This window comes from Syngnathoides biaculeatus, chromosome 6 (genome assembly GCF_019802595.1).
Source record: "Syngnathoides biaculeatus isolate LvHL_M chromosome 6, ASM1980259v1, whole genome shotgun sequence".
NCBI classification, from domain to species: Eukaryota; Metazoa; Chordata; class Actinopteri; order Syngnathiformes; family Syngnathidae; genus Syngnathoides; species Syngnathoides biaculeatus.
Window position 1 is genome coordinate 3,593,782 of NC_084645.1, and position 14,876 is coordinate 3,608,657.

A 14,876-nucleotide genomic window follows, 5' to 3' on the forward strand; every position below is an offset into this window, starting at 1 on the left:
AAGAACAGCAATTATATTTAGGCTCTTACATTACTGACCCCTAATTGTTATCAATGTTCTTGATACAATTATCTACTCAACTCGATAAGTATATACATATACATCAGAGTTCAGATATTAAAAATGTCTCTTAGCCTTGTGGACAAGAAAAAGACAAAAAAACAGGCTTTAAACTATGTACAATTATTTTTAGTCTCTTGAAGAAGACATATCTTTGTGACTGCGACAAAGCTTATTAGTCTTGATTTTCACTTGACGAACAGACCCATTCTTGTCACGGTAAGTTGCCACAATTCTTCCAAGTGGCCAGGAATTTCTGAGTGATGTGTCATGCCCAACAAATACCACATCACCAACACAAGGATTTCTTGTAGACGTAGACCTTCGTTGACGTTCTTGAAGCTGTGTGAGGTATTCTTTACACCAATGTTTCCAGAAGACGTCAGCAAGATACTATACTTGATTCAATCTGCGGTTACCATACTGATCGTCCTTTACGGAATACTCCTGGTGGAAACCCTGCCTTGACCTTGAGCAACAGCAAATGATTAGGTGTCGAGGCCTCCAAATTTTTGAGATCGGAAGATGCCCATGTGATGGGTCTGCTTTTTATTTTAGCTTCAGCCTCACAGAACAAGGTGTGAATTCCTTCATCTTCCAACAACTGTTCTCTCGCTGGTACATTTAGAATACTCCTAATCGAGCAGATGAGTCGCTCCCAACTTCATCCATGGTGTGGACCTGCAGGAGGATTCAAATTGGACTGAATGTCCCTTTGTTGCAAATCCTTTTTGAGCTTGCTGATGTTCCATTCTTCGATTACTTTCTTCAATTCATTGTCAGCCGACTAGAAGTTAGTCCCATTATCCAAATACATTTCTTTGACTTGTCCTCTTCTGGCAATAAACTTCCTGACTGCATTCAAGCAAGCATCATTGTCGAGTGAAGATCCAACCTCTTAAGTGCACATCTTGTATTGCTAGGCATGTAAAGATCACACCATACCTCTTGATTTGAGCTCTTCCTCTTTTTATTACGAATGGACCAAAATAGTCAACTCTTAACTCTTGTGAATGGAGGATCATCAGGGAAAACCCTGCATTTCGGTAAATCGGCCATACAGTGAAGAAAATAAGTATTAGAACGCCCTGCTATATCGCAACTTCTCTCACTTAGAAATCATGGAGGGGTCTGCAATTTTCATCGTAGGTGCATGTCCACAGTGGGAGAGAGAACCTAAAAAGAAAAATGCAGAAATCACAATGTATGATGTGTAATCTTCTTCCAAGTATTTGAACACCTGTCTATCAGCTAGAATTCTGACCCTCAAAGACCTGTTAGTCTGCCTTTAAAAGTCCACCTCCACTCCACTCCTGAATCAGATGCACCTGTGTGAGGCCGTTAGCTACATAAAGACACCTGTCCACCCCATACAATCAGTAAGACTCAAACTTGTAACATGGCCGAGACCGAAGAGCTGCCCAAAGACCCCATAGACAAAATTCTACAACTCCACACGGCTGGAAAGGGCTACGAAGAAATTGCCAAGCAGCTTGGTGAAAAAAAATATATTTGCATTTGTGCATGTCATGCTGCATTTTGAAATCATTGCAGTAAATCCACTCACAGTGGATTGCACTAAATCCACGCGCAGTCTTCCACTCACGGTCGAGGTAGCTTCGTCTTCTACGGGGAATTGAGGTAGATTCTTCTTCTATGTGCGCTCGGGCACATTCTTCTACGCGCACTTGAGGTAAAGTCTTCTACAAATTGGAGTCATCTGCGCATGGCCAAACGCGAGTGCACTATATGGAATGGCTATGTTTAACCATCACGTTCTAAAAAGGTGAGGAATCAGCCCAGGATTACATGACAGGACTTGGTCAATGACCTGAAAAGAGCTGTGACCACCGTTTCCAAAGTGACTGTTGGTAATACACTAAGACGTCATGGTTTGAAATCATGCATGGCACGGAAGGTTCCCCTGGTTAAACCAGCACATGTCTAGGCCCGTCTTAAGTTTGCCAATGACCATTTGGATGATATAGAGGAGTAATGGGAGAACGGTTTGTGGTCAGATGAGACCAAAATGGAACTTTTTGGTCATAATTCCACTCAACGTGTTTGGAGGAAGACAAATGATGAGTTCCATCCCAAGAACACCATTCCTACTGTGAAGCATGGCGTGGTAGCATCATGCTTTGGGGGTGTTTTTCTGTACATGGGACAGGACGACTGGACTGTATTAAGGAGAGGATGACTACAGCCATGTATTGTGAGATTTTGGGGAACAACATCTTTCCCTCAGTCAGAGCATTGAAGATGGGTCGTGGCTGGGTCTTTCAACATGACAATGATCCGAAGCACACAGCTAGGAAAACCAAGGAGTGGCTCCGTAAGAAGCATATCAAGGTTCTGGCGTGGCCGAGCCAGTCTCCAGACCTAAACCCAATAGAAAATCTTTGGAGGGATCTGATACTGCGTATCCCACCGCCTTTTGTTTTTCCCCCTAGCTCCACAATGCGATCCGCCCGGTGAATATGGAAGCCGGGTAGCTGTATAGCTCCATCGGGAATGCGCTTGCACAGCCAAGTCTCGAAGAAGGACAGGGGGACAGAACGTCAGAAGTCTTTCCTTTCCTTATCAGTCACTCGTCTACTTTGTTAGGAAGGGAACTTAGATTCGCGAGGTGAGTCAACGGACGCCCCGATCTGTGTCCTCTCCTACAGTGTTTCACTTGGATTTTGCCTTGGGTCCTCACCTGAAGCGTCTTCGCCTCCACGCTCCGTAGAGTGCAGATGCTGTTGCCATCGCTGCTCCCGTGAGTAACTCCGGAAAAAATTTGCGAGGGTTGTTGAAAAACCATCCGGGGAAGACTTTGATGGTTAGGAAACCATCTCTTGTACCGAGACGACCACCTAAGTAGTTTCTTCATCTTATTATTTGCCCGTAGATATGAATGTGGTCATTCATAATGTGCAATGTGATAAGATGGAAATCAGTTCAGGGTGTACCCCAATTACTGCCCGCAGTTAGCTGGTGTGGCTCTAGCACTCCGTGACCTTAATGAGGTGATGAAAATGGACATTAGCACAGGTTATTGCAGTATTTTACCGTTTGGCATTTATTGTAGATTATTTTCACTGCTATTTGTAGTAATGTTTGGTAACTCAAAGATGGTTGTCACCTATTGATGACGGGACTGTGGTAATGTGATTGCACCACAAGGATTAGAGTATCGCTGCCGGTTGATTAAAAGTGAGAGCTAATTGAAGCTGGCAAAAAAGTTGATGCTTAATTTTTTTGCGGAATAACTTATTAGCTATTTTGCTGTTCATAGTCCATCTAGCCGGGCCTACACAACAAGTAACAATCACTTTATTTCGGTTTGTGACTCCATGTGATGATGCTCAGCAATCAATGTGACTGAGCTATCTTTTTCTAATTAATCACTGCTCATCCTCCCTTTGTGATAGCAATACTTATCAGTAGTAAAGTTTATTTGCGACCACGAAGGCAGTAGTCATTCGTGGCTTAAAATGCTTTAATACCAGACACAAAATCGTTTGCTTCACGTAGGAGTGGCTAAGCATCACTGAGCCAGACAGTATGAGTAGTGAGTGGCGTACGAGGCTTCTTCTTCCTTTCCTTTCAACTTGTCCCGCTTGGAGTCGCCACAGTGTGTCATCTTTTTGGATCCAAGCCTATCTTCTGCATCTTCCTCATGAACACCAACTGACCTCATGTTTTCTCTCTTAACATTCAACAACTTTCTGTTTGGTCTTCTTCTCGCTCTCTTCCCTGACAGCTCCATTCCTCAGCACCCTTCTACCAATATACTCACTCTTTCGCCTCTGGACATGCCCAAACCATTGAAGTCTCCTCTTTGAATCTTGTCTGCAAAACATCCAACTTTGCTGTCCCTCTCACTCGCTAATTTCTAATCCTATCCAACCTGTTCACTCTGAGCGAGAACCTCAATATCTTCATTTCTGCCACCTCCAGCTCTGCTTCCTGTTGTCTCTTCTGTGCCACCGTCTCTAATCTGTACATAATGTCTGGCCTCACCACTGTTTTATAAACTTTGTGCTTCATTCGAGCAGAGACTCTTCTGTCACATACCAGACACCTTCCGGCAGCTGTTCCAACATGCTTGGACCCAATTCTTCACTTCCTTACCACACCCACCAGTGCTCTGGATTGTTAACCCCAAGTATTTGAAGTCATCCACCTCTTCCATCGATCTCTTTTCCCTGGAACATCACTCTTCCCCCTCCACCCCTCATATTCATGCGCATATATTCTGTTTTACTTTGGCTAATCATCATTCCTCTCCTTTCCAGTGCATCTCTCCATCTTTCAAATTTTTCCTCCACCTCCTCCCTGCTTTCACTGCATAGCGCAATATCATTTGCAAACATCACGGTCCAAGGGGATTCAAGTTTAACATCATCTGTCAACCTATCCATTACCACTGCAAACAGGAAGGGGTTTAGAGCTGATCCCTGATGCAGTCCCCACCTCCACTTTAAATTCTTGTGTCACATCTATGGTACACCTCACCACTGTTCTGGTGCCCTCATACATGTTCTGTACTATTCTAATATATTTCTCTGCCACACCAGACTTACGCATGCAGTACCACAGTTCCTCTTTTGGTACTCTGTCATAGGCTTTGTCTAGATCCACAAAGACACAATGTAGCTCCTTTTGACCTTTTCAGTACTTTTCCACGAGGCCAATTATGCATCTGTGGTACTCTTTCATGGCATGAGACCATACTGTTCCTCACAGATACTTGTCTAGCTTCTACGACTCTTTCCCATAACTTAATTGTGTGTCTCATCATCTTTATACTTTTAAAGTTCCCACAAACCACGTTTGTTCTTAAAAATGGGAACTTCCAATGTTTTCCTCCATTGTTCTGGAATCTTCTCAGCCGTGAGTATTCTGTTGAACAGGTTTGTCAGAAACTCCACAGCCACCTCTCTAAATGGCTTCCCTATCTTCACTGGTATGTCATCAGAACCAGCTGCCTTTGCATTTTTATCCTCCTTTCTAACTTCCCCCTTACTAATAATTGCCACTTCCTAGTCCATCACACTTGCCTCTTCTACTCTTCCTTCTCTCATTTTCTTCAACTTCTCAGAGTATCTATTTACCACACTACTGGCACCCATTTATATATTTCCATCTCTATCCTTAATTAGCCTGACCTGCTGCACATCTTTCCCATCTCTATCCCTCTGTCTGGCCAACCCGTAGAGATCCTTATCTCCTTCTTTCGTGCCCACCCTGGTGCACATGTTGTCATATGCCTCTTGTTTTGCCTTTGCCACCTCTACCTTTGCACTACGTCGCATCTCAATGTATTCTTTTTGCCTCTCCTCAGTCCTCTGTGTCCCACTTCTTCTTTGCAAACCTCTTTCCTTGTATGACTTCCTCTTTCCTCTATTTTGGGGTTCCTCCACCAAGACTCCTTCTCCCCTTTCCTACCAGAAGACACACATATTCTCGTGCCTCACCTTGGCTGTAGAAGTGCAGTTTTCCGGGAGCTCCTCCTATCCATCAAGAGCCTGTCTCACTGCATTCCGAAAGGGCGCAAAACCACCATAGTCATCCTTCACACCACCATCCTATGCAGTCGAGCTACACTCTCCCCTACCTCTACCTTGCAGTCAGTAACCTTCAGATTACATCGTCTGCACAAAATGTAATCTACCTGCGTGCTTCTACCTCTGCTTTTGTAGCTCACCCCATGTTCTTGCCTCTTCCGGAAAACAGTGTTCACTGCCAGATGGTGGTGGACTTTGCAAAAATAATTGATCACTTTTGCAAAGTCCACCACCATCTGTCCATCTAAGTTCCTTTCCTGGATGGAATACCCATCACTTCTTCATCAACCCCGTTTCCTTCATCAACATGTTCATACCAATCTGCACCAATCACAACTCTCTCTCTGTCTGGGGTGCTCAGAACTACTTCTTCTAGTTCCTACCTGAATTTATCTTTCACCTCTAGGTCACATCCTACTTGTGGGGCATAGCTGCTAATCACATTACACACAACAGCCTCAATTTCGAGTTTCAGGCTTATCACTCGATCTGATACTCTTTTCACCTCCAAGACATTCTTAGCCAGCTCTCTCTCCTGCTTTGCGTTGCTTACTCCATTTCTCTTCCCATCTACTCCATGGTAAAATAATTTAAACCCTGTTCCTAAACTTCTAGCCTTACTCCCTTTTCACCTACTCTCTTGGATGCACAATATATCAACCTTTCACCTAATCACCATGTCAAGCAACTCTTGAGCTTTTCCTGTCATATTACCATTATTCAAAGTCTCTACACTCAGCTGTAGGCTGCGTTCATTCCTCTTCTTCTTCTGCTGTGACGAATCCACTTTCCTCCTCTTATCCGGGCTTGTGACCGGCCTACAGTTTGCACTGGCTTGTGCCTCCATAGGCAATCATTTTTACATTGATTTTCATGAAAATCACTTATTAAATTTCCACTGGCCAGTGTCTGAAGAATCTTGGTGGTCTGACACAGCATAGTACAAGCTTGTAACATCAGCCATTGTATGAAATACCTGAAAAGAGTCCAAGTTTTAGGTGATGTCTTGAGATGTTGCCAGTACTGCATATTTCCACGTAATGTTCTTTCTCCATGATGCTGTTTATTTTATGAAGAGCTCCACTTTCTGCTGCAGCAAAACAGCACCACAGCATGATGCTGTCACCACCATGCTCTATATGGTGTTCCCAGGATCTACAAGCTTCCCCTTTTTTCATCCAGATGGAACGTTGTTCATATATAAAGATATCTGTTCATATAGAATAAACAGACTAACGAGAACAAAGAACACAAGACATTCAGTTCATCAGAACTCTTCCTTGAAAGAGCTACAGATGTGCAAGATGCAGTGTTCATTTAGGACAGTTTAAGTGTGCGTCAATGCCCCACATTATGTTAAGCTTGTACAGAGTGCCCTTACCTGTTAGCGGTACACTTTATAAACCTGTGCAATGAAAATTGTGCAAAGGGAACAGGTTAAAGTGACAAATGGTGCAAGGGTCCAATAGGATCCTGCTCACTCTTGTCCTAGTTCAAGTGGCGTGCATGTTTTCAAGGGTGGGTAGGGTGGTGCCGACAATCAATTCAGCTATTTTTGATTGTCCGTTGCAGTCGGAGTTTGTCCTTTTTTGTGGCAGCCCCCAAAACAGACTGTGATGGAGGTACACAGTACTGATTGGATGTCCACTGTGTAGCACTGTCTCAGCAGCTCTTGTGACAGGCCATGCTTCTTCAGAAGCTGCAAGAAGTACATTCTTTGGTGGGGCTTTTTTAAGATAGAGTAGACGTTCATCTCCCACATCAGGTCCTGTGAGACTATTTCCCAAAAACTTGAATTTCTCGACAGTTGACACAAGACAGTTGGACAGTGTCAGGGGCAGCTGAGCACTTTAGTTTCATCGGACCATAGGACATGTCTCCAGATGTTGAGATGTTTGTCATGATGTCTTTTTGCAAACTGTAATCTGTCATTTCTTTTCTATAGGAGTAATAGGTTCAATCTTCGGTGAGTGGCCTTTCAGGTCGATGCAGGACTCGTTTCACTCTGGATAGTGACACTTTCTTACCTGCTTCATCCACCATCTTCACTAGGTCTTTAGCTTTTGTTCTTAGGTTGATTTGCACATTTTGGACCAAAACACATTCATCTTTGGGACACAAAGCCCATCTCCTTCCTGGGCGTTCTGAAGGCTGAACATTCCCATGTTGTTTGCATGAACGTGGCAACTTCAAGCACCTGGAAATTACACCCAAGGATCAGCCAGACTTGTGGATTTTTTCTCTGATATCCTGGATGTTTTCTTTTGACTTTCCCTTGGTTTCAAACAAGGGAGCAGAGGTATTTGAGGCGTGGCCTTAAATACATCCTCAGGTGTGTTGTCAAATCGGGAGATTCCAATGCCAGGCCCTCATTATCTGGCTTTCCCCAGTTCTCTAAAGACAAAGTACTTATGTAAACTTTTGACCATGAAGAAAATAATCTAACATCTCTTAGAAATTTCTCTCATTATTGTGGCAATTAACAAAATTAAATAATCTTGGTTATTCTGGCTAACCTGAAACAGAAGCGCTTTAGTCTAATTTGACTTCAGACAGCAAGATAAAAAATTTTGTCTTTTTTTGCATCATGTATCTCAACTTCTGGCTTCAACTGTACATGGTAACAGATACGGTGTTGGAACCAGAATTATTCCCCTCAGCTCATGAAAGCAGCATGTTACAATGACAACTGACTGTCATGGTTGACAGTACCATGGTAATTTTGGATATTTTATATTTTCAATAACTTTGTACCGTACTGGGCATTTTAGGCCATGAAAAAAAGAACAATGTTGTCCTACGCCTTATCGCCGCATATTCCGGAAAAAAAGTGCTTCAATACAAGGGATAATTGGTTGTCACATACAAGCCGTGGAAGCGAGGTTTCACTGTAGTTTCAAATGGATTAGCACGATGCAAAATAAACACTAACGAATTTTTAGAAAATGCGTTGTAAAGTAAAGGATAATCTTGAGAGGAGCTCTAATAACAGGCTGCTGACTTAAAGGTGTCTCTTTCTTTAATATCAAACATACTACGGACTTGTACATCTGTCTGTATATCATAACTATATCCATTTATACTTTTCCCACTCTTGCAGATTCGTGGCCTGTCCCGCAGCAACAACCAGGTCATGGTGGATGACCTACTGACGCCTTGTTCCCCTGGTGACCCTGCTGCCCTAGAGATGACCTGGATGGATGTACCAAGTGATAAGCTACTCGAGCCAATCGTCTGCCTGGTAAAGCAAAGCAAGCAAAGCAAATCACTTTAAATAGGACATTTCGTACACAAGGTAACTCTGTCTGCTTTACCTGATTAAAGCATTTGACTAAAAAGAAATAAAACATTTAAAACAGAAAAAAAATAAAAATTACAACTATATATACCAGAATCATAATCACCTTTAATGGCCAAGTGTGTAAAAACACACAAGGAATTTTTCTCCGGCAGTCGGTGCTGCCCTGGTACGACATTCAGAACAAAGAACAAGGAACAACAGCAACAAGAACAAAGAACAAGAGACATTTCTACTAATAGGTCCTATTCCCTATACGACATGCAAGGTGTAAAATCTATATAGATAATTGTGTTAACAATGTCAATTGTCCAAAGGGAGCAGTTTAAACAGTAATCCCTCATTTTTCACAGTTAATGGGGAATGATTAAAATATGTAAGCAGTGTTATTACTTTACATATTTGAGACTAAGATTATAACAGTACACATATTTACTTAAATCTTTAATTATAAAACCTTTGTTAATCTTACCTGCAACAGTCGCCTGACCGTGGTTGGGAAACGCATGGGAGACGCCTAAGGGGCAGGAACAATAATGGTATGGCACACCGGTTTGCTGCTTGAAAGGCTTTATTAGATCCTTTGAAGTATGGGTGCTTGATGTGTGTGGTTTTTTTCCTGGTCAATCGCGTGACTGGGTGCCAAAAAAAAAGAAGATATATACATATATCATCCTATCATCCATCTTGTCGATCGCATGCACATAAAGACATATTGTAGCAAGCTGGCCTCCTATTTACAATCTCTTTTGCTTTCTCCATGGCAATGGTGGCTCAGGAGCTCACGAGAGGGTGGCTGCTTAAAAAAGAGCTCTTTGGGTAAACAAGTCTGGGCGCCCCTGCTTTAAAGTGTATGGAACGTCCATTTTCGAGCACAAGTTATCTTGTTTTGATGAAAGTGTATGTTGAACTATCCCATAAGAGCACACCTTGTTCGATGTTTTTACCTAAAACTACAAGTATTTATGAATAACAATATCCGAACTTTGACCGAGTTTCCCGAACATGGCAAACGCCCCATTCCGTGTTGTTTTACCTCTGACGTCATACCTTGGCGACTTGTGTTTGTGGATTCAATGTTGCACGCAGCATTGTTTGTTGACACTCAAGAATTCCTCAGTGATTGTAAGCTAAAATCAAGCTGTAACAATGGTGAAGTAATTAAAATTATTCCAGTCAGTTTACATTATTCTCTCAAAGACCCAAGCCTCAGAAGACAATGGTTCAGGTTTGTGCAAATGAAGAGAATTTTTTCCAAACCCAGTCAGCAGTCTCTCATACGCAGTGAACATTTTGCCCTGGACTCTTTTACTGGTATACTCATGTCTGAGATGGGTTTTAAATGTAAAAAAAATATTAAAACCTGGATTAGTGCCCACCATATATCCAGTTCCGACACCTGAAGTGATCAGTGTTGCTCAAGGGACCAAAAGTGAACTTGGTTCAGCCGCTGAACCTGGACAAGGTGTAACAAGCTCAAAGGCCCCCCCACAGAAAGTACCAAAACCGAGAAGAGCTTTTATTAAAAGACAACTTGCACAGGTATGTTGGTAATCTTTTATTTCCTGAAAACTTTGAACACTGTTGACAAGGTTGAATGAAAGTAGAGCATGTCATTCTTTGCAAAAAAATGTTTTATTAGAGCAAATGGTTTGAGGATTCTCTACTAGAAAAACAGGAAAATATTAAAAACAAACCTTTATTATTTAACAATTTAATGACAGTTATGCAAAATGTAAACAATGCCTGTGACTCCACCCCAAACAAACAGTATCAAAAGGAAGTATATCTGGTTATTGACAAGTGCAAGCAGGCTTATGTTCTGATGTGTGCAGGGTTTTTAATTTTCATAAAATATTTCTAGTATTAAAACAAGACATATTACATACTAGTCACTCCCAGAATAGTTTCAAACTGTTAACTAATTTAAATTCACTTACTCGCAAATTTGATTGTATACTCCCTTGGGAAGCTCAGTTGTCAAGTAAGCTGCAAGTTACCAGCACCTTGTCGATTTATGTGGGAGAAACATTATTTGTAATACTTTGTATAAGATCAGTGAAATAAACTCTTTCTTTTGTTATCATATTCCCATATGGAGATTTTATCTATATATGCTGCTTTAAAACCTCATCCAAAGGACGATGCAAGGACTTATTGAAATTTATTTGTGCTCTCCAGGAGACCTAGTTTCACCTGATCAAAAATTATTTGTTCACCATGAAATTGATTGAAATAAACCTGTGCTTTATCTATATATTTTTTCAGATTTTCTAAACATCGAACCTTACTTTTCTACTTTATTACAGATATTGAAGGAAGCATCTTCTGCAGAAGAGGTTGATATCTAACCTGCAGATGATGAACCTCCATCTTTGGTACATTGCAAAAATTGCCAGACTGATAAAGTGCCTGCTTATGAGAAAGGAACACATAGCTTTCCGACAGCAGAGAGGATACTGGAACATGTATTTCAACCTCAGGTGGCCTCAAGATGCTCATATTGCAAGACCAAATAAGCATTCAATGAAATTGTTATGATAGAAACATATTTAGACACAATGTAAGCATACAGTTTAATAAAAATTCCATGATTTTAGTTCTCCTGGTGTCAGGTGCACCCTTGGTCATAGTTCGATGATCGACTTTGTGGTCGTGTCATTGGACTTGCAACCGCATGTCTTGGACACTTGGGTGAAGAGAGGGGCAGAGCTGTCAACTGATCACCACCTGGAGGTGAGTTGGCCCCAATGCTGGGGGAAGATGCCGGTCTGACATGGCAGGCCCAAACGTATTGTGAGGGTCTGCTGGGAACAGCTGGCAGAGTCTCCTGTAAGAAGGAATTTCAACTCCCACCGCCGAAAGAACTTTGCTCACGTTCCAGGGGAGGCGGGGGACAATGAGTCCAAGTCATGAGAAAGATACATATATCTTTCCGATAGCAGATAGCGAAAACATGTATTTCAACCTCAGGGTGGTCTTAAGATACTCATATTGAAATCCCAAACAAGCATTCATTGCAAATGTTCTGAGAGAAACATATTTATACGCAATGTAAGCATACTGTTCAATAAAAATGAAATTATTTTAGTTTTGTGGTGTATGTCTATTTCATCCCTGTACGACTGTAGTTACAGTTTGGTCTGCATTTCCGGCAATAAGTCGGACTCGTTCCCTGTGAGAGTTGTACTCCGCCAAGGCTGCCTCTTGTCACCGATTTTGTTCATAACTTTTATGGACAGAATCTCTAGCTCCAGCCAAGGCATGGAGTGGGTCCGGTTTGGTGGCCTCAGCATTGCATCACTGCTTTTTGCATATGATGTGATTCTGTTGGCTTCATCAAGCCGTGATCTCCAACTCTTTCTGGAGGGGTTAACAGTCGAGTATGAAGCGGATGAGATGAGAATCAGCAGCTCCAAATATGAAACGATGGTCCTCAGTTAGAAAAGGGTGGCTTCCTCCTGCCCCAAGTAGAGGAGTTCTTGGGGTCTTGTTCATGAGTGAGGGAAGAATGGAGCAGGAGATCAACAGACAGATTGGTGCAGCGTCTGCAGTGATGCGGACTTTGTATCGGTCTGTTGTGGTAAAGCGGGAGCTAAGTCGAAAGGCGAAGCTCTCAATTTACCAGTCGATATACGTTCCTACCCTTACCTATGCGCACGAGCTGTTGGTCGTGACCGAAAGAACAAGATCTCGGATACAACCGGTCGAAATGAGTTTCCAACTCCTTAGAGATAGGGTGAGAAGCTTGGTCATCTGGGAGGGGCTCATTGACGAGCCGCTGCTCCTCCGCATTGAGAGGACCCAGATGCGGTGGCTGGGGCATCTGGTTCGGATGCCTCCCAGTCGCCTCCCTGGTGAAATTTTACGGGTATGTCCCACCGGAAAGAGACCCTGGGGATGACCCAGAAAACGCTGGAGAGACTGTCTCTCAGCTGGTTTGAGAACGCCTCAGGATCCCTCCGGAAGAGCTGTAAGAAGTGGCTGGGGATAGGGAAGTCTGGGTATCCCTGCTGTAGGTACTTCCCCCGCGACCGACCCGGAAAAGTGGTAGAAAGTGGATGGATGGATGTTGATTTCATGTACAAACATACACATCAACATTAACACAAAGATTTAAATACAAAAATATTCAGGATGGGCACCATTTAAATCCTGTGTACTCTTTGCCAATGTTCCCTCTCAGCTACGCATCTGCACAATTGCACACGTGTAGCGCACACTCAGCGCTCATGAAAACCGATCCAGCGCAGTGAAGCACAGCCAGACTTTTTTTTTTTTTTAAACACAGCTGCATGCGTACTCTTAACAAGCTCCTGCTCGGCCACGCCATGCCACACACTACTGATAACTGATACGCGTCTATTTATTGGATGTTTTCCACATTCGACGAATGAAAATGCTTGTTTTATGCGAGGCAGTTTATGGGGCCATTTGCAGTCAGTTATTTGATGGGCGTGCCATCGCACTCGCAAATATGCACAATTGACCACGAAAAATCACGCAAGTAAAATTTGTTACGAGAAGAAATACATAGATATTGAAAGATATCGCTTATTTTGTGTAGTGTAGGCATTTGTCGCACATTCCCAGCGCACATGAAAATGGATCCCGCACAGTGAACAACAGCCTGATGTCTTTTTTTTTTTTTTTTTACTTCCTTGCTTACCTGACACCGCCCACCTCCCGCTCTTAAAGCGGTACACGCATAATTACAAACGCCGCCCAGCACCGGTGCTTTAGTTAGAAACAGAGCCTGGGCAATGTAGACCAAAGAGAGTTAATATCTCGATAATAATGGTAAAAGTAAAAAAAAAAAAAAGAAGTGCTGTTGCTTTAATGAATGTCAGGGTATGTAAAAAAAACAAAGTATGTTTCTTTTGGCTTGTCCCTTTAGGGGTCACCACAGTGTAACATCTCAGATGAACACTCATATTTGTTTGGCACAGTTTTTACGCCAGATGCCATTCCTGACGCAAGCCCACTTGGGGAGTAGAGAACCCAGTGAGATACAAACTCACAACCCCTGGTTTACAAAACCAATGCTCTAACCACTGAGCCATGGGGCCTCTGGGTATGTCAATAATAGAGGAAAAATTGGTGAAAGTGGATGAGATTTTCTTTTAAGCAAAAAAGGTCTGGTCTGAAGCCAAAGTAGAAAGTGCAGGATGATTTACATTTTACATTTCTACTTTGAGCAATTAGTGCCCAAATAATACCACGAGATAACAGTTTACAGCTTTCCTTCATAACATTAACTTTAAAACTGTTAGGTAGCATCATTCAGCTTTCAACATAAAAACCAAGAAAAATAAATGGGGATATCATTGTGGGTTGAAAATAAATGAAATGAAATGAAACAAAGTTGGAGGCGACATTTCAAATGTACAGTTCATAGTTGGCTTGGTTTGGTTCGCAATGTATTTTTTTGTTTGCTGACAATTTCATTGCAAGTTTGCAAAAACACAAGTAAAATTGTTCTTAAAATTTTCTGATGGTAATGTAATTGCTGTAATCTGAATCTTTTAATGAGGCATGTTACGTCAATGGATACCACTGATCTGACCACAGTGCATCTGTCTGATGTGGCTCACAGTGGGCAAAGGGAGCGCTCACGGGCTTAGCATGTTTGCTCAGACACGTCAAAAATTAGAGGGAACGTGGTCTTGGCCATGACAAGGTGTCACGAATCTTTGATGCACAGCAGAAGGGAAGAGGCACAAGGTTATTTCTGCCTACAATTCCTCAATACCATCTCACAAGCTGTCTAAAGGCAGTATGTCTCAATAACTTGAAAATAAAAATATATACTCATATGACAATTTTCCTGAAAGGGAGTTTGTTTGAACAAGTATTGATTGGACTCATGCTGCTTTTAGAAGGAACAATAATCCCTCTCTACTTCGCCGATTCAGTGCACCACATTTTTTTTTTCACACCCCCGAAAAAAAGCCAGATCGGCT

At 42.3% G+C, this 14,876-nt stretch overlaps 1 protein-coding gene across 7 annotated transcripts in view; it reads left to right on the forward strand.

Moving 5' to 3' along the window:
- The window catches only part of vps4a (vacuolar protein sorting 4 homolog A), a 160,112-nt gene that overhangs the window by 61,560 nt on the left and 83,676 nt on the right, over positions 1-14,876 (forward strand). For 6 of the 7 annotated variants that reach the window (XM_061822384.1, XM_061822387.1, XM_061822385.1 and 3 more), the window contains one exon: positions 8,716-8,856. In XM_061822384.1, coding sequence (XP_061678368.1) covers positions 8,716-8,856 — 141 coding nt within the window. Of the gene's footprint in view, positions 1-8,715; positions 8,857-11,222; positions 11,896-14,876 lie in introns of those variants that run through there. The other variant, XM_061822388.1, reaches the window with a different exon arrangement.